The following is a 19,479-nucleotide window of genomic DNA, read 5'->3' as shown; positions in this document are numbered from 1 at the left end:
TATAAGCTGGCATTGTTCAAAAAAAAAATAAAACGTCAGTGTCAGTAATTGTTGACCTATTAAATGTTCAAATGACTTGACATCAAATAGTCCACTTTGCATATTGCATATTTTGTGTGTTTGCCATAAACAAAACATTTTCAATGACAAAAAGGTCATACAACAAAATTATAATCGACAGATCTAAAGTTGATCCAGAGGTTTGAATGTTGAAAGTAAAAAAGAAAAATATTCATGACTTAACAGTTTTATGATGAATGGTTTGATATTCTAAATAGTGGGATATTTTTTTAATGAATCAAAATCAATGTTATAAATTATTGACCTATTTAAGGCTCCAATTGCTTCACATGCAATATTCTACTTTGGAATGTTTATTAAGGAAAATGTTGCATATAATGGATGGATTTTGTGTTTTCTTTAACTAAAGGGAATAAAAAAGAAAGCCTGTTTTAACTTTATCTTCAAAGATAGAGCCCACATAAGGGGCAAGGAAAAACTCACATCCCAGTGGGATGTCAATATGAATGACTATGAGAAACCTTGGAGAGGACTGCAGATGTGGGTGCAATGGACGTCAAGTGGGTCTAACATACTATTGTGAAAGTCCAGTCCATAGTAGATCTAACGTAATAGTGAGAGTCCAGTCCATAGTGGGGCCAGCTGGAGACCATCCCTAGGGGAGACGGGTCAGCAGCGCAGAGATGTCCACCAACCGAGGCACAGGCGAGTGGTCCATCCCGGGTCCCGACTCTGGACAGCCAGCACTTCATCCATGGCCACCGGATCATCAAAAGACAAAACAACCTCCATTCATCCATCCATTTCCTACCGCTTGTCCCTTTTGGGGTTGCTGGAGCCTATCTCAGCTGCATTCGGGCGGAAGGTGACGTACACCCTGAACAAGTCGCCATCTCATAGCAGGGCCAAAAAAACAACTTATTTTTTAAATTCTGGACTAAATTTGAAGGGAGCCTGAATTGATTTACGTGGATCCCGATTTAAACAAGTTGAAAAACTTATTGGGGTGTTACCATTTAGTGGTCAATTGTACGGAATATGTACTGTACTGTGCAATCTACTAATACTAGTTTCAATCAATCAATAAAAAAAAAATCCCTTCAAAGGTTCAAATCTATACATGGTATTGGTTTTGAAAATGACAAATGGCCCCCGAATCTTTTTGATTTTTCAGTCTGTACAATCTACTAATACAAGTTTCAATCAATCAATCAATCAAAAAAAAATCCCTTTAAATCATGGGTGTCAAACTCTGGCCCGCCGTGTAATTTAATTTGGCCCTTGAGGCAATATCAAATTAACATTAGAGCTGGCCCGCCGGTATTACACAGCAGGGGTGACGCTAGGGATTTTGGCCCCCATTTAAAAAAATCTTTACAGGGCCCCTAGCACATAATTTCATATAATTTCATCATCATTAGGGGCCCCCCTCACCATGGGCCCCTAGAATCCGTCTCCTTTATCCCCCCTTTTCGGCGCCCCTGGCTGTAACACCGCAATTTCTCACACTTGCCAATCCTCCCGAAAAAATATCAATGGCATATCAAATTCACGGCTTCACGGTGGCAGAGGGGTTAGTGCGTCTGCCTCACAATACGAAGGTCCTGAGTAGTCCTGGGTTCAAATCCAGGCTCGGGATCTTTCTGTGTGGAGTTTGCATGTTCTGCCCGTGACTGCGTGGGTTCCCTCCGGGTACTCCGGCTTCCTCCCACCTCCAAAGATATGCACCTGGGGATAGGCCCCTCCCACCAGCAAAGACATGCACCTGGGGATAGGTTGATTGGCAACACTAAATGGTCCCTAGTGTGTCAATGTTGTCTGTCTATCTGTGTTGGCCCTGCGATGAGGTGGCGACTTGTCCAGGGTGTACCCCGCCTTCCGCCCGATTGTAGTTGAGATAGGCGCCTGCGCCCCCCGCAACCCCAAAAGGGAATAAGCGGTAGGAAATGGATGGATGGATGGGCCCCCCAGAATCCTTTTGATTTTTCAGTCTGTACAATGTACTAATAAAAGTTTCAACCAATCAATTAAAAAAAAGCCCTTGAGGTTGACATCTATACATGATATTGGTTTTGAAAATGACAAATGGCCCCCGAGTGCTTTTCATTTTTCAGTCTGTACAATCTACTGATAAAAGTTTCAATCAATCAATTAAAAAAAAGCCCTTGAGGTTGACATCTATACATGGTATTGGTTTTGAAAATGACAAATGGCCCCCGAGTGCTTTTCATTTTTCAGTCTGCGGCCCTCGGTGGAAAAAGTTTGGACACCCCTGCGTTAAAATCCTGCATTTTCCAGCCGCCTGGTCACAGCAACATGGCGGAAAGCCGCGCAATGCTCTCACCAGCCACTGGGCGGCGCTGCCACCTCTCACGCTATTGGTCGACGACACGGATCGAACATTCCTGAAGGCTGTAGCTCATCAGCCGGTGAACCGCATGCTGCTGCCCAGCTTCATGGAACAAGAACACGGTCGTTGAGTGTAAAGCAATCTCTCCACGGTCGCCGAGCCTTCGTTTCCCTGTCGCCAGAACCCGCGCCGCTGTCCTCCGCCTCTCCACCGCACTCTGTTAGCCCAGTAAAGATGTCGGTCGTCGGCTTCGACGTGGGATATTTGAACTGCTATGTAGCAGTAGCCCGAGCCGGGGGCATCGAAACCGTCGCCAACGAATACAGCGACCGGTGTACACCGTGAGTATGAGCACCCCAGCCCTCCCCGGGCAGCGGGACGTCTTTCCCCGCCTGACGAGCCGCAGATCCACCTGCGCTCATCCCGTCCGGCGTCGGAGCTACAATGCTAACGTTAGCGTGCTAACGGATTTCACAACAGGAAACATAGCGATGCTAATGCTAGCTCAAATCGTGACACTCGCGAGTTTTTAGAAAGAAGACGCCGCTTTTTGCTCGGCGGCGGTGGCTTTTATTCCCTGATATTTAACGCACGGTGATGTTAGGCGATGTAATTGTTTGTGAATATGTCGGCTAAGCATTGAATAAGGTGCGTGCCTGCGGGGAGGGAAAAGCGCGTGATGGGAGGAGGCCGCCGTGCACTGGCTGTCAAACACTCCATCACTTCATTGGGCTTCTTTTTACCTCCTCCAAATCTACATCACTGGAAAAAAAAAAAACACGATACTTTTCAACCTTTAAGATACAACCGCTAACTGCTTGTGACTGATTGCATAATCCAACAACTGAAATGTCTTCTTTTTTTTTTCATATATAGAGCATGTGTGTCTTTTGGGCCACGGAATAGATCCATTGGTGCTGCTGCAAAAAGCCAGGTATGATTCTATTTGTTTTATTGACTAAGCCTCTTGATGTATTTGGAAATGAGTGTGCTGTTTGTAGTAGTGATGTCAAATAGATCACAAAGCCATTTGCTGTGTCAAAAGTACGGTGGCTAAGAGGGGAGGGGGGGCACACACAGACAGCAACAACTCCAAAACCCATCCATCCATGCATCCATTTTCTACCGCTTATTCCCTTTGGATCGCCGGGGGCGCTGGAGCCTATCTCAGCTACAATGGACGGAAGGCGGCGTACACCCTGGACAAGTCGCCACCTCATCGAAGGGCCAAGACAGACAGACAACATTCATACTCAGATTCACACACTAGGGCCAATTTAGTGTTGCCAATCAACCGCAACAACTCCAAAATGCATCCATCCATCATATCCATCCATTTTCTACTGCTTATTCCCTTCGGGGTAGCGGGGGGCGCTATAGCCTATCTCAGCTACAATCGGACAGAAAGCAGTGTACACCCTGGACAAGTCGTTGCCTCATCGCAGGGCCAACACAGATAGACAGACAACATTCACACTCACATTCACACACTAGGGACCATTTAGTCTTGCCAATTTACCGCAACAACTCCAAAACACATCCATCCATCCATTTTCTACCGCTTATTCCCTTCAGAGTCGTGGGGCGCATTGGGGCGTATCTCAGATACAATCAGGCGGAAGGTAGCGTACATCCCGGATAAGTCGCCGCTAGCATCGCAGGGCCTAAACAGACAACATTCACACGCACATTCACACACTAGGTCCAATTTAGTGTTGACAACTCCAAAACGCCTTCATCCTTTTTCTACTGCTTATTCCCTTTGTGGTCGCGGGGGGCGCTAGAGCGTATTTAGTCTTGCCAATCTATCGCAACAACTCCAAAACACATCCAGCCATCCATTTTCTACCGATTATTCCCTTTGTGGTCGTGGGGGTCGCTAGAGCCTATCTCAGCTACAATCGGACAGAAGGCAGGGTACACCCTGGACAAGTCGCCACCTCATCGCAGTGCCAAGACAGATACACAGACAACATTCACACTCACATTCACACACTAAGTCCAATTTAGTGTCGCCAACTCCAAAACACATCCGTCCATCCATCCATTTTCTACTGCTTATTTCCTTTGGGGTCGCAGGGGCGCTGGAGCCCAGCTCAGCTACAATGGACAGAGGGCGGCATACACCCTGGACAAGTGGCCACCTCATCGCAGGTCAAAGACAGATAGACAACATTCATACTCAGATTCACACACTAGGGACCATTTAGTGTTGCCAATCAACCGCAACAACTCCAAAATGCATCCATCCATTTTCTACTGCGTATTCCCTTCGGGGTAGCGGGGGGCGCTGCAGCCTATCTCAACTACAATCGGGCGGAAGGCAGTGTACACCCTGGACAAGTCGCCACCTCATCGCAGGGACAACACAGATAGACAGACAACATTCACACTCACATTTACACACTAGGGCCAATTTAGTCTTGCCAATCTACCGCAATTGTTTTTGATTGATTAATACTTTTATTAGTAGATTGTACAGTACATATTCCGTACAATTGACCACTAAATGGTAACACCCCAATAAGTTTTTCAACTTGTTTAAGTCGGGGTCCACGTTAATCAATTCATACAATCATTCAACAACTCCAAAACACATCCATCCATCCATCCATTTTCTACTGCTTATAGGATAGGATAGGATAGGTCTTTATTGTCATTGCACAAGTACAACGAAACTTTTTTAACACAAACATGTTCAAGATTCGACAAACAAACAGTGTACCGGGTTACAGAACAGGAACGCTGATGGGTCGCCATAAGGCGCCCCGTAAAAGATGGGAAGGATGAGTAAAAAATTACAATCCGGACTGGGCTCCAGAGGGGGCCCAGTTCGGAGTGGGAAAAAAAACCTCCATATCAAAGCACATATACATATTACAACATACATCTCGAGATATCTAGCAACAGAGGGAAGGTAGTTCAAGGACATGGTGGTAGGCCGCAGCCCTCAGGCGCTGACCATCCATTCATCACCCCTACGGGATTTGCGTCGAGGGCGTTGGGTTGGTGTGTGTGTGTGTGTGTGTGTGCATAAGCCCGTAGTGTCTCTGTTCCGCGTCCTTGATGTATTGTACCGTCTCGTCCAAAGTCAACAACAACAGGTGTGTGTCCATGAGAGACAAGAAGGGAGTTTGTTGTCTTCACCGCGCTGTTCTTCGGGAGAGTCTCGAAGCCAGGGAAACAATCCAAGTTAGAATGTTTTGTATGTGGGTGAAAATAAAATTTGCTTTTCACTCTAAATTGTCTATGACTGGTCCTCAAAACCTGCGGGGTAGACAATCTGATGTGATCCACAGTTCTTCCCGCATCCTCCAATCATTTGTGGCAGCTTTGGGGTACTTTGAAGACTGCCAGCAACTTCCAATTTGTCGCCAAACCAGAGCAACGCTTACTCCAATCAGCAGATGTCCTGTTGGCATAATTCCGAATAGGTGGATATCTTCACGTCCTCGACAGAAAAGGGTCGCCAGGCACGCGGCCCTCCTCCTTCTCCCCAGAGTCCTTCGTTTGTCTAGCAACAACCGCTTCTTCACGACAGCAGGTTCCCCCAAACCCAAGATCTTGTCAATTTTGTTGAGGCAAGTTAAATAGTTCCAATGTTTAGATTTGGAGAGCAGTGCAAAAAGAGGCAACAAGAAAGTTAAGACAAAACAAAGAAGAAAGCAGGAGAGGAAAGGGGAGGGTCCACCCTCGTTGAGTGCCACAGAGAAAGGAGAATTCCCTTTGTGGTTGCAGGGATGCTGGAGCCGATCTCAGCTACAATCGGGCGGAAGGCGGCGTACACCCTGGACAAGTCGCCACCTCATAGCAGGGCCAAGACAGATACACAGACAACATTCACACTCACATTCACACACTAGGTCCAATTTGGTGTTGCCAATCTACCGCAATAACTCCAAAACGCATCCATCCATCCATTTCTACCGCTTATTCCCTTTGGGTCTCGGGGGGCGCTGGAGCCTATCTCAGCTACAATCGGGCGGATGGCAGGGTACAACCTGGACAAGTCGCCACCTCATCACAGGGACAACACAGATAGACGGACAACATTCACACACTAGGGCCAATTTAGTGTTGCCAACCTACCGCAACAACTCCAAAATACATCCATCCATCCATTTTCTACCGCTTATTCCCTTTGGGGTCGAGGGGGGCGGTGGAGCCTATCTCAGCTACAATCGTATGGAAAGCAGTGTACACCATGGACAAGTTGCCACCTCATCACAGGGCCAACACAGATAGAAAGACAACATTCACTCTCACATTCACACACTAGGGCCAATTTAGTGTTGCCAATCGACCTATCCCCAGGTGCATGCTTTTTGGAGGTGGGAGGAAGTCGAGTACCCGGAGGGAACCCAAGTAGTCATGGGTAGAACATGTAAACTCCGGGGTTGAACTCAGGACTACTCAGGACCTTTGTATTGTGAGGCACATGCACTAACACCATGTTCCGCGCTGCCTTCAAAGTGTACTTATATAGCCCTTAATCAAGAGTGTCTCAAAGGGCTGCACAATCCACAACAACATCCTCGGCTCAGATCCCACATCAGGGGAAGAAAAAAAAAACTAAACCCAATGGGATAACAATGAGAAACCTTGGAGGGGACCGCAGATGTGGGGATCACCCTCTCGGCGACCGGTGCAATGGACGTTGAGTGGATCTAGCATAATATTGTGAGAGTCCAGTTCATAGTGGATCTAACATAATAGTGAGAATCCAGTCCAGTTTTCTACCGCTTGTCCCTTTTCGGCGTGGCGGGGGGGGTGCTGGAGCCTATCTCGGCAATGCTGCAAATTCCCAACATGATTGCATAAGAGAAATGCTGCAATTTGACTGGTTGGTTGAAGTTTATTTTGAACATGTACACAATTTTAGCATGGCACATCACGTATTTCACATTTTAATTTCTCTTTAAAATGTGTTCGAAAATGAATGGTAGAAGTAAAGCTTATTTGATTCTACCCCATTTCCACTTTATAGCAATTACTAACACACATGTTCACTCACGGTTCTCAAATTGTAACACAATTTAACATCAATGATTTGGGCCACCCGAACGCCTCCTGAGGGAGGTGTTTAGGGCAGGTCCGACCGGTAGGAGGCCACTGGGAAGACCCAGGACACGTTGGGTAGACTGTCTCCCGGCTGGCCTGGTAATGCCTTGGGATGCCCCGGGAAGAGCCTGACAAAGTGGCTGGGGAGAGGAAAGTCTGGGCTTCCCTGCTTAGGCTGCTGCCCCCGTGACCCGATCTTGGAAAAGTGGAAGAAGATGGACGGTTGGATGGATGGATTTGACGTAGCAAAACAAACTTTAGCCATTCTAAAGTCGGCAAAATAAATAGAGGACATATATGTCCGAAAAGGATTTGGTAGAAGCAATGCTTATTTGATTCTACCCAATATAGAAGAAGAAGAAAAAATCCTTTATTTGTCCATTCCAAACATGTACAAGACACATCAGAACTGAAATTACATTTTCGGCACAGTCCCGCTAAGAGCAGACATACGTTACAGGGGGGGGGACAAGACGGGACCGCCGACGGATCAGCCGGTTGCAGCGCTCCTTAAAAAGATGAGAAAAGGGTGACATAAGGAAGGGGGGGGGGATATCAGTCTAAGGCTAGACCCACAGGAGAGGTCTAGACTGAGTCCAAGGAAAAAACCTCACATAGCATGGCACACATTAAACATACATATGTCACACCAACTTGCAACAGAGGGAGGGGTGGGTTTGCGAAGGCCCGCTGTCGCTCTTTATAATAGCCACTTTTTTTTGCAATTACTAACACATACGTTCACTTCCTGTTTTCAATTTCTAACGCTATTTACATCAATGATTTGACGTAGCAAAAACAGACTTCAGCCAGGCAAAAGTTGGCAAAATTAAAATGTAATTTTTCGTCTTTTTTTTATGAACCACTTCGTATAGCCAGATATATTAAAATGTTCCTGTTTCCTCTGCCAAAGTTCTTTGGCCTTCAAGCTTATGGTCTTAAAAGAGGGTTATCACTTATGTCACCCTCTCTAGTACAGTTGTTCTCAAACTTTTTTCACTACGTACCACCATAATGACCAACGTTAAAGTATAGTTGCGTAATAGGCCTAAGTATTCCTTAAAACAAGGCAAATGTTTTATTTGACAAGTATATTTAATATTTGGCCAATTAAACATTACACACCATACACAAACATCAACAGTGATACTCTATATACTGTATATATTTTGCATACTCTGCGATGAGGTGGCGACTTGTCCAGGGTGTACCCCGCCCTCCGCCTGATTGTAGCTGAGATAGGCACCAGCGCCCCCCGCGACCCCAAAAAGGAATAAGCGGTAGAAATGGATGGAAGGACACCATACACAAACATCAACAGTGATACTCTATATACTGTATATATTTTGCATACTCTGTGATGAGGTGGTGACTTGTCCAGGGTGTATGACTGCTTCCGCCCGATAGTAGCTGAGATAGGCACCAGCGCCCCCCACGACCCCAAAATGGAATAAGCGGTAGAAAATGGATGGATGGGTGGATTTTGCATACTTCTTAGTCGTGCCACTAGATGAAGCCCACCTACCACAGTTTGAGAATCACTGCTCTGCTAGCATTGCTAACTTAAGCTCTGTGAACTTGCAGCATTTGTGTCATGCAGTTTGTGGATGTTTTTGGTAATTGCAGCATTTTCCAATTGCATGCGTTTAATGGTGATTCTATGTTTTTGTTTTGGATCATTTCTATGATTTGGAACGTTTGGACATTGCCTCCCCATTTTCCCTTTGTCAGTCACTGTATAAAAAGTCCCATCTGTGTTTATATTTGTAACAATCTTTGTGGCTGTGCAGGTTGTCACAAACTGTAAGAACACGGTGCAGGGCTTCAAGAGGTTTCATGGCCGGGCCTTTTCGGATCCATTCGTGCAACGCCTCCAATCCAGTCTGGTGTACGATGTTGCACAAATGCCTACAGGAACGGCCGGAATCAAGGTGAGCGTACAGCGAGACTTGTGGACTTGTACATTTGTTCTAACTGATCACTGGAAGACGTTCCACTTGCACAATAACACTTTTAGATAATGATTTGCTTCTCCGTGTAGTCAAGCAAAGGTGAGATAGTTAAAACTTTACAACTCGTTGCACTACTACCCATGTCTTTTTCTAACCATTGTTTGTAAGTCTATAACTCAATTAAGTGCATTTTCAATAAAACATTTTTGTGCTTTAATATTAACACATTGTTCTGTGACGTGACAAGGTTATTATATACTAATTATTGGCTTTGGTCAACTAAGAGATACAGTACAATGAAAACTTTAAGTTCCAATACAACCCTTCCAGAGTGCTGATTGATCTCTGATTTGTTTGAATTTAGAATTTTTTTCATGAAAAATATGAACTTTTAAATCGGTTTCAGTAGCAAACGAGTCACCAATTATGTAAATCACAAGTTTGGACCCCAGTTTTATCTGTTTGCTTACTATTTAAAAATGTCAATGCAAGGTTCTGCCAATGTGTTTACCGTGGTCCAAGTTCCTCTACACAACAGGACATTTCTCATGCTTTTAGGAATTTGCTGCAAAAATGTTTGTCTCCGAAGTTTTGAACTGAACTAATGTCTTTGGCGATGTATTTAACCACATGTTCTATGAGCGCACACTATTTTGCACGGTTTTGTTTCCACTGACCTGGCTTGTTCACCAAACGTGAAGTGAGTTTTAGTTTAGTTTATTAAGGATCCCCATTAGTCTACACCACTGTGGAGACTATTCTTCCTGGGGGCCAGGCAAAAAAACATCACACAATCACAAAACAAAAGATTTCAATGCAGTACAACATGATCAAATAATAAAATGTTGTAATACAAAAATAGCAACAACGAAGAACCAAAAATAACCAATAACTTCGACTTTACATAATGTTCATACCAAAGATAAAAAGAGCAATAGAAAATAGATATATATATATTTTTGCAAAAATAAAACAAAGAACCAATGGCCTAAAATATACACATTAGTGTACCAAAGACAAACAATAAGTGACAAAAAAGTACCATCTATCCATTTTCTACTGCTTATTCCATAATCAATAAAATAGTCAATCAATAAAACCAGTCATGACATTGGGTACAATCTAGAATAATCTCTTTCCGCTATACTTCTCCTCTTAGTCTATTTTTAAAACCCACTGTGCTGGTGGTTGATAGCAGATATTGTGGAAGTTTACATTAGTCTTTTTCAAAACATCAGTTTTGGATTTAAAACGGCTGAGAGCACGTCTTAGGGCTAGCCTGGTACCATAGTTGTGACTTTCACTAGCAAGCAACAGCTGAGAATACAGATAAGTAGGTCTACAGGTATGTATAGATTTAAAAAAAATAAAGATTTAAACTACAAGCTAGTCTTTCACCAACTCTCATCCATGACAATTCATTATGCATTATCTCAATGCCGGTCCTAAATGAGCAATGGAGAGCTAGTCCGGCAGCTCTGTTTTGGGTAAGGTGGATTTTATTTAGTTCTTGTTTAGAAGCATTAGACCAGGTTGCTGGGCAGTAGTCAAGATTTAACAATACAAAGGATTGTATAAGTTGCTTAGTAGTTGTGTTAGTTAGAAAATAGGCACTTCTTCTTAAGATTGAGATGCTTCTACTCATTTGTGTTACTATGTTATTAATGTGAGTGGCCCAAGACAGTCTTTCATCTATTGTAACTCCCAGCAACCTGGCAACCTTGTTCAATATGAACTCCATTCAAAGAAACATCTAATATGCGAGTGTGGACTGTCTGTTGGTTGTGTTTGCGCACATTTAGCAAACCGACTCTTCGGTGTTGAGTCTCATTTTGTTCCAAAGATTTAAACTGAAATATTGGTGCGGTGGAATTTAGTTTTGTGATAATTTTTTCTCCATTACGCTGCTACATGCTAACTAGTTGCACTGTGTAATGCTATCGGACTAGCAGCCTTGCCCCAACGACAGTTAATAATCACAAAATAATTCACCCCCTTCTTTTCATTTCTGCTTTGGCACAAACGCTCAAGCGAGAAATTGTGTCAAGTCTCTTGAACGTGCACATGGCACTTTATCGATGCTGGAAAACTTAATTGTCATTCCATCCATCCATCCATCCATCCATCATCTTCCGCTTATCCGAGGTCGGGTTGCGGGGGCAACAGCCTAAGCAGGGAAACCCAGACTTCCCTCTCCCCAGCCACTTCGTCTAGCTCTTCCCGGGGGATCCCGAGGCGTTCCCAGGCCAGCCGGGAGACATAGTCTTCCCAACGTGTCCTGGGTCTTCCCCGTGGCCTCCTACCAGTTGGACGTGCCCTAAACACCTCCCTAGGTAGGCGTTCGGGTGGCATCCTGACCAGATGCCCGAACCACCTTATCTGGCTCCTCTCGATGTGGAGGAGCAGCGGCTTTACTTTGAGTTCCTCCCGGATGGCAGAGCTTCTCACCCTATCTCTAAGGGAGAGCCCCGCCACACGGCGGAGGAAACTCATTTCGGCCGCTTGTACCCGTGATCTTATCCTTTCGGTCATGACCCAAAGCTCATGACCATAGGTGAGGATGGGAACGTAGATCGACCGGTAAATTGAGAGCTTTGCCTTCCGGCTCAGCTCCTTCTTCACCACAACGGATCGGTACAACGTCCGCATTACTGAAGACGCCGCACCGATCCGCCTGTCGATCTCACGATCCACTCTTCCCTCACTCGTGAACAAGACTCCTAGGTACTTGAACTCCTCCACTTGGGGCAGGGTCTCCTCCCCAACCCGGAGATGGCACTCCACCCTTTTCCGGGCGAGAACCATGGACTCGGACTTGGAGGTGCTGATTCTCATTCCGGTCGCTTCACACTCGGCTGCGAACCGATCCAGCGAGAGCTGAAGATCCCGGTCAGATGAAGCCATCAGGACCACATCATCTGCAAAAAGCAGAGACCTAATCCTGCGGTTACCAAACCGGAACCCCTCAACGCCTTGACTGCGCCTAGAAATTCTGTCCATAAAAGTTATGAACAGAATCGGTGACAAAGGACAGCCTTGGCGGAGTCCAACCCTCACTGGAAATGTGTTCGACTTACTGCCGGCAATGCGAACCAAGCTCTGGCACTGATCGTACAGGGAACGGACCGCCACAATAAGACAGTCCGATACCCCATACTCTCTGAGCACTCCCCACAGGAGTTCCCGAGGGACACGGTCGAATGCCTTCTCCAATTGAATTGTCATTCATCGTTGGTTAATTGACTTATTGAACGTAGGTTGAGGCCTAACAACTTTGGCGTTCTTCAAGGCACCACTTAAGTCCTGTCATTTTTGTCCGTTACAATGTTTTTTGTAATGTAATTTGTGTATCTAGTGTGTTGCTGTAGCCTGTTTACTTCAGCTTGTCACTTTGAAATTGTAAGACCTCATTTAAGTATGTATAGAGGTTCTGCTGTTTTAAATGTTCTGTAGGATGATCCAGTGCAAATTGCCACCCAGCAGTAACTCTAGAGAGGCAGCCTCGTCCATATAACTTCATGTAATATTTAAATCTCCAGACACACTGCCAGGATCTCTTTTCATCAATGTACCGGTACATATTTCCAAAAAAAACGATCATTACAATGCAAAGGTTGACGTTTGTATAATGGAGACTTTAATTTGTCTGGCTGAAGATTTGCTGTGTACTTGTACGTGCCCTTATTTATTTTAAAGGCACGGTCACACTAATGGCTGTTAATGGGCTGTCTCTAAAGGTTATGTACATGGAGGAGGAGAAGCTGTTCAGCATTGAACAAGTTACCGCCATGCTTCTCACCAAGCTGAAGGAGACTGCAGAAAGTGCACTGAAGAAGCCCGTAGCTGACTGTGTCGTCTCTGTAAGTATCACTATACAGTGTGTTTGTATTTCTTTAATACAGTATGTGTGCTCGCATGGATAGATGGGTAATCATTAGCTTTAGAACTGGAGAACAAGGCTAGACATTCCAAACAGGCATGCTAAGATAGCTTCAATCAACACCGAGATTGTATCTGCTGTGTTCTGTTTTTATTACTTTGGGAATGTTTAATGAAATAATTGGAAAGCTTGAACCCAACTTCACTCATGTCCCATTGACACACCTATTTGGTTATTTTTCAGCACCTTTTTTTTTTTCTAGAAATTGAACTTCTCTTAAAGGGGAACTGCACTTTTTGGGTAATTTTGCCTATCTTTCACTATCATTATAAAAGACATGACGATAGTTGGATATTTATTATGCATTCTAAATACTAAAAAAATACGATCAAAAGTCTGCTTACAATGGAGCCTCCACCTCCATTAAGTTTTACATACAAGATGTAAGTATATATGTAATGTAGTAACAAGCACATATATAATACAGATTTATATTTACGTATTTTGATCATTTTAAGCATACACGGCGCATTAATTTAAAAAACGCTTCACGTTGGCTTTTATTTTTTCCACTGATTTCCACTCACTGCAGACTTTATGAAAAACAACAAAGATAATACATCACCTACTGTATAAGGTCCTGCTAGGATGTTCATGTATTGCCATTTAAATGGAAAAATGTCTCATAATCCTTACAAAAAAACAGGGTGGAGGGGGACAGACAAGCACTTTTTGTCGCCTTTGCCAGTTCCAGGTTCAAAACGGCTGTCAGTGTCCCAACTTCTCGTATTATATTTTCAGCCATCTATTTTTCAGATGAGAGGCATGATTTATGATCTACAATAAACCTACAGGGATCAGGGAAGCAAGGAAGCAGCAGAACACTCAATGTAAAACATAGGTACATCCGGAAGTGATCACGGCGCCGTTCAAAATAGTTTGTCTGCGTTAGCGTTTTTAATAACAATATCACTAATACTTGGTTAATATTCAAGTCACAAAATGTAAACTGAGTATTGGTGGCGCTTTTTGAATGGTTATCGTATTTTATGGGTGGAGTAGTAGAGCTCCCATTGGCTCCGCTGTAAGGGGACTTTTATTTACGTTTATTTAATATTTAGAAGCATTAAAAAAGGCTGTCATGTCTTTCATAATGAGGCAAAATTCCATAAAAATTGCGGTTCCCCTTTTAGGTTGGATAAAAGGCCCTAAACTTAAAAGGCTACAATATTTCCTGTTGTCTCATTAGGTGCCCTGCTACTTCACGGACTCTGAGAGAAGATCAGTAGTAGATGCTGCACAGATTGCAGGACTCAACTGCCTGAGGCTCATGAATGAGACAACTGCAGGTGTGTACAGTGTTTTTGTATTGTGACCAAGGAAGTGCGCTTGTAAGAACAGGTTTCCCAAACAGTATCCACCACGGCGCATGTCTGGTTTAGCATTTGCCAAATATAAGACATAGAGTTGTTACTCGTTAAGTTTTGTTTGTTAAAAGAAACTCCTATGTTCGTTTTGTTGATTACATCAAATGTGAAGGCGGTCATCTGCTCCTCGACCTGGAACCTCTTCAGGTATTCAAGTGAACTGTTGAGCGGTTCAGTTCACATTTAATGCAAATGTGGCATCTACAGAGCATCACTGAATGACCTTTTACAGGAGAAGAGTGTAACTTTCCTCTGTCTGGTTGTAACTATGTAGCAGGCTAACACCACTGGACCCTATAGCTATGATGTAGGGTTGCGCAATATATATATATATATATATATATAGACGATATAGATTATTCACAGGGTAGAGATTTCAAGATCTTTATCGTTATCATGCAGACAGGTAACACATTCTTGCTATGTCCCGCAAATTTGACGACGACAAGGAAAGGAACACGTCTCTGTAGAATCCTTGCTTAACGGCTAATGTCTCTCCACAGTGCAAAGTCACTTCTAAATCCGTAATCCTCGCCTCTATAGCGGAAAATTAACGTTTCTTACAAACATCATCCCTGGTGTTAACACCAAGCTAGAGCTCTTGAACGTAAGTAAAGGTGGGCGGATTGATACAAATATTGAAAGCGACGATACCAAGTATTTTATTATCATTATTTGGTCGAAACTACAGTGGTTTGATCCACATTTTTTATTATCAAAACATATATACCGTTTTTCCTTGAATTGCCACAGGGCATATAGTATGCGCCTGCCTCGAATTACTGCCGGGTCAAACTCTCTTCGCAAAATAATTAGCGCATGCTTAGTATTACTGCCTGGTCAAACTTGTGACGTCACGAGTGACACTTCCCCTGTCATCATTTTCAAAATGGAGGAGGCTGATTTCAATACCGGTAATTTGAAATCGCATAAAGGGAAGAAGATTAAGAGCTTTTCAGTAGGATTTAAGGTCCAAGCTTACATCACACTCAAATTTTTACTGCATGCCTTTGGTAAGTGCCAGAGTGAGAAGAGGTTTTAAAATAATTAGCGCATGCTTACTTTTACCGCATGCGTTTGGTAAGCGCAGGAGTGAGAAGAGGTTTTAAATTAATTAGCGCCCCGGCGGCAATTCAAGGAAATACGGTAGTCGTCTTTGCGGTTGTTTACTAACTCAGTCCCTGCACACAGTAGGGCCTTAAGGCCAAAACCCAAATTAATTAGATCAAAGCCAGGTGTAAAAAATAGTTTAAATATCCATCCATCCATCCATTTTTTACCGCTTATTCCCTTTTGGGGTCGCGGGGGGGCGCTGGCGCCTATCTCAGCTACAATCGGCGGGAAGGCGGGGTACACCCTGGACAAGTCGCTTCCTCATCGCAGGGCCAACACAGATAGGGCCAATTTAGTGTTGCCAATCAACCTATCCCCAGGTGCATATCTTTGGAAGTGGGAGGAGGCCGGAGTACCCGGAGGGAACCCACACATTCACGGGGAGAACATGCAAACTCCACACAGAAAGATCCTGAGCCTGGATTTGAACCCAGGACTGCAGGAACTTCGTATTGTGAGGCAGACGCACTAACCCCTCTGACACCGTGAAGCCCTAGTTTAAATATGTAATTGGTATAACAATACCAATTAGTTTAAATATGTAATTGATATTGTTATACCACCATCCTGTGTTTTTGTCTTGATCATAATTGTGAGCCAAAATGTAATCATTCAATAATCTTAAACATTTTAAGTATCAGCATTGGTATGAACAATATTGCCCCAACTACTTGGTATTGGATTGACGCCCACATTTGTAATATCGTCCAAAACTAATGTAAGGTATCAAACAAAAGAAAAACAAGCCCTTATATTTGAACAGAAACGTAGATAGAACCATGGTACAACAGAAAGTAACCATATCAACAATAAATGAACAGGTAGATTAATAATATTTTTGTGAAAATAATAGAACCGGAAATGACACAATATGTTATTGCATACGTCTGATTGATTGAGACTTTCATTTATTAGAAGATTGCAAAGTACAGTACATATTCCGTACAATTGACCACGAAATGGTAACACCTGAATAAGTTTTTCAACTTGTTTAAGTTGAAAAAACGTAACGTTAGCAGCCAAACTAGGAGTCTTTGTAACCCGTTTTGAAATGCATTATTTTCTTTTATATGCCAAATAATTTATTGTGATATATATCGTTTTCGCAGGAGGCGGTGTGGATTTTATGCCCAAAAAATCGTGCATCCTTCTACAATGTCATATGAAAACCCAAGAATCCAAATAAAATTATGCACAAAATGAGAAAAATCATGTCCACAAACCCGCCGCAGGTTTTACAAATCCTGTATCATCCATTCTCCATATGTCTCTGGGCAAGGTCACAAGTAGGCGTGCAAGTGATAGTTAGTTTTGGTTTTGGCAATGTCAAAACCCCAACTAGGGATGGGAATCTCACAACAAACACATGATTTGATTCTGATTCCTTGGATGATGATTTGAGTCAGAATTGATTTTTGATTCAAACTGATTTTCACAATATATTATTTGGTATTAAAAAAAAAAGATAAGACCTTTTCAATACATGTTACAAAAGGCCTTCTTAGCTGCTGACATACGTGCAGCGAGTAAAGCAAAAAACCTGACCTAACAATGGCCTAAAACATCTTTTAAAAAAACTCATTCTGAAATAAAAAAAAAACAATCACAGTTCAGGAGGCGATTATTGAGGTCCATTATACTAGGCAAGGGTGCTGAACTCCATAGTTTTAAGGGTCGGAACCAAAATGGGTCCTTGGTCCAGCCATTTAAAAAATAATAAACACTATAAGCTATTTTATTGCTCACCAAGCAGGCAGATCATTTTGTTGCAATACATTTTATATTGCAATAAATATGGTTTACCTTCGAGCAACCAGTCTGGTAACTTTGGTTTTTGCCTAAATTAAAAAAAAGCAATATTTCTATACTAAGCAAAGGCAACACAGATACTTAGACTTCATACACGCACACACACACGCACGTTGTGTGTCCTGTATCCATACTCCTTTTATTTTAGTCGCATGTGCTGTACTCCTTTTATTTCTGAGAACATCAATGACCTCCTTTTTTTAAGGAATTCTCTTGATGCTTGCTGTTGCTAGGAAACCAAATCTTGTCGTCTCAACCTTCCTTACTACTTATCAATTACAAGACTTATTAAAAGCAACTGCGACAAAGGGGTCAACATGCCTCTCTCTCTTATATTTGAGGGGCGGCATGGCGTAGTGCATTGGTAGGGAACCTATGGCTCTAGAGCCAGATGTGGCTCTTTTGATGACTGCATCTGGCTCAGATAAATCTTAGCAGACATTGCTTAACACGGTAAGTAATGAAAAATTCCGCTGGTAATCACAGTGTCAAAAATAACGTTCAACATATAAAACATTCTCATGCATTTTAATCCACCCATCCGCTTTCTACAGCACTTGTACAAGAACTCGCATTAATGGTAAGAAGTATTTTATTTATTGCTAGTTAGGTTCAGGGCTTCACGGTGGAAGAGGGGTTAGTGCATCTGCCTCACAATACGAAGGTCCTGAGTAGTCGTGGGTTCAATCCCGGGCTCGGGATCTTTCTGTGTGGAGTTTGCATGTCCTCTCCGTGAATGCGTGGGTTCCCTCCGGGTACTCCGGCTTCCTCCCACTTCCAAAGACATGCACCTGGGGATAAGTTGATTGGCAACACTAAATTGGCCCTAGTGTGAATGTGAGTGTGAATGTTGTCTGTGTTGGCCCTGCGATGAGGTGGCGACTTGTCCATGGTGTACCCCGCCTTCCGCCCGATTGTATCTGAGATAGGCACCAGCGACCCCAAGGGGAATAAGCGGCAGAAAATGGATGGATGGATGGATGGATAGCTTCAGAATAACAATGTTATTAAAAAGAATAACAGACTTAATATACTCTAAAAATGTTGGTCTTACTTAAAAATGCACTCATTTAGTTGTATTCAGTCTTAAAAAAAATATTATATGGCTCTCACAGAAATAGTTTTTCAAATATTTGGCTTGTATGGCTCTCCTAGCCAAAAAGGTACCCGACCCCTGGCATAGTGGGTAGAGCGGCCGGCCAGAAACCTGAGGGTTATTGACATCCCCCAAAAAAATCGCTGCCGTTGTGTCCTTGGGCAGGACACTTCACCCTTTGCCCCCGGTGCCGCTCACACTGGTGAATGAATGATGAATGAATGATAGGTGGTGGTCGGAGGGGCCGTAGGCGCAAACTGGCAGTCACGCTTCCGTCAGTCTACCCCAGGGCAGCTGCGGCTACTAATGAGTCCCACTTCTCTGTGAGCGCTTTGAGTGTTTAGAAAAGCGCGATATAAATCTAAGTTTTTATTTTTTATATGAAATAGTGATTATATTTTTGACCTGCCAGCTCAAAAGATTGAACAAATGAAATATGCTGCATTTTGTACACAAACAAAATATTACAAGCAAAGAGGCGAGACTGTTGGAACTCAGCCAGACTTGATTTCATTAGTCACACCCATGCTTTTCTTGCCATAGCATGTTTACTACCAATACACAAGAGATTGAACTGGTGATTGCTCTTTTCTGTTATATGTAATGACTGTCCCTTGCAGTGGCGTTGGCATATGGCATCTATAAGCAGGATCTACCTGCTCCCGAGGAGAAGGCCAGGATTGTGGTGTTTGTGGACCTGGGCCATTCTGGGTACCAGACATCAGTGTGTGCCTTCAACAAGGGCAAACTCAAGGTTGGGAATGGTCGAG

The 19,479-nt window shown here is 43.4% G+C and overlaps 1 protein-coding gene across 1 annotated transcript in view; it reads left to right on the top strand.

Annotated features, from left to right (window-relative positions):
- The first annotated feature begins 2,404 nt into the window (after positions 1-2,404).
- hspa4b (heat shock protein 4b) overlaps positions 2,405-19,479 on the top strand; it is a 33,074-nt gene continuing 15,999 nt past the window's right edge. The window contains exons 1-6 of the mRNA XM_061899704.1: positions 2,405-2,712; positions 3,248-3,305; positions 9,223-9,363; positions 13,122-13,244; positions 14,514-14,613; positions 19,330-19,463. Coding sequence (XP_061755688.1) covers positions 2,606-2,712; positions 3,248-3,305; positions 9,223-9,363; positions 13,122-13,244; positions 14,514-14,613; positions 19,330-19,463 — 663 coding nt within the window. The 5' untranslated portion in view covers positions 2,405-2,605. The remainder of the gene's footprint in view (positions 2,713-3,247; positions 3,306-9,222; positions 9,364-13,121; positions 13,245-14,513; positions 14,614-19,329; positions 19,464-19,479) is intronic.

Source organism: Nerophis ophidion, linkage group LG05 (genome assembly GCF_033978795.1).
Source record: "Nerophis ophidion isolate RoL-2023_Sa linkage group LG05, RoL_Noph_v1.0, whole genome shotgun sequence".
NCBI lineage: Eukaryota > Metazoa > Chordata > Actinopteri > Syngnathiformes > Syngnathidae > Nerophis > Nerophis ophidion.
Note: the sequence above shows the minus strand (reverse complement) of the source record. Positions and strands in the feature narration are given on the sequence as shown.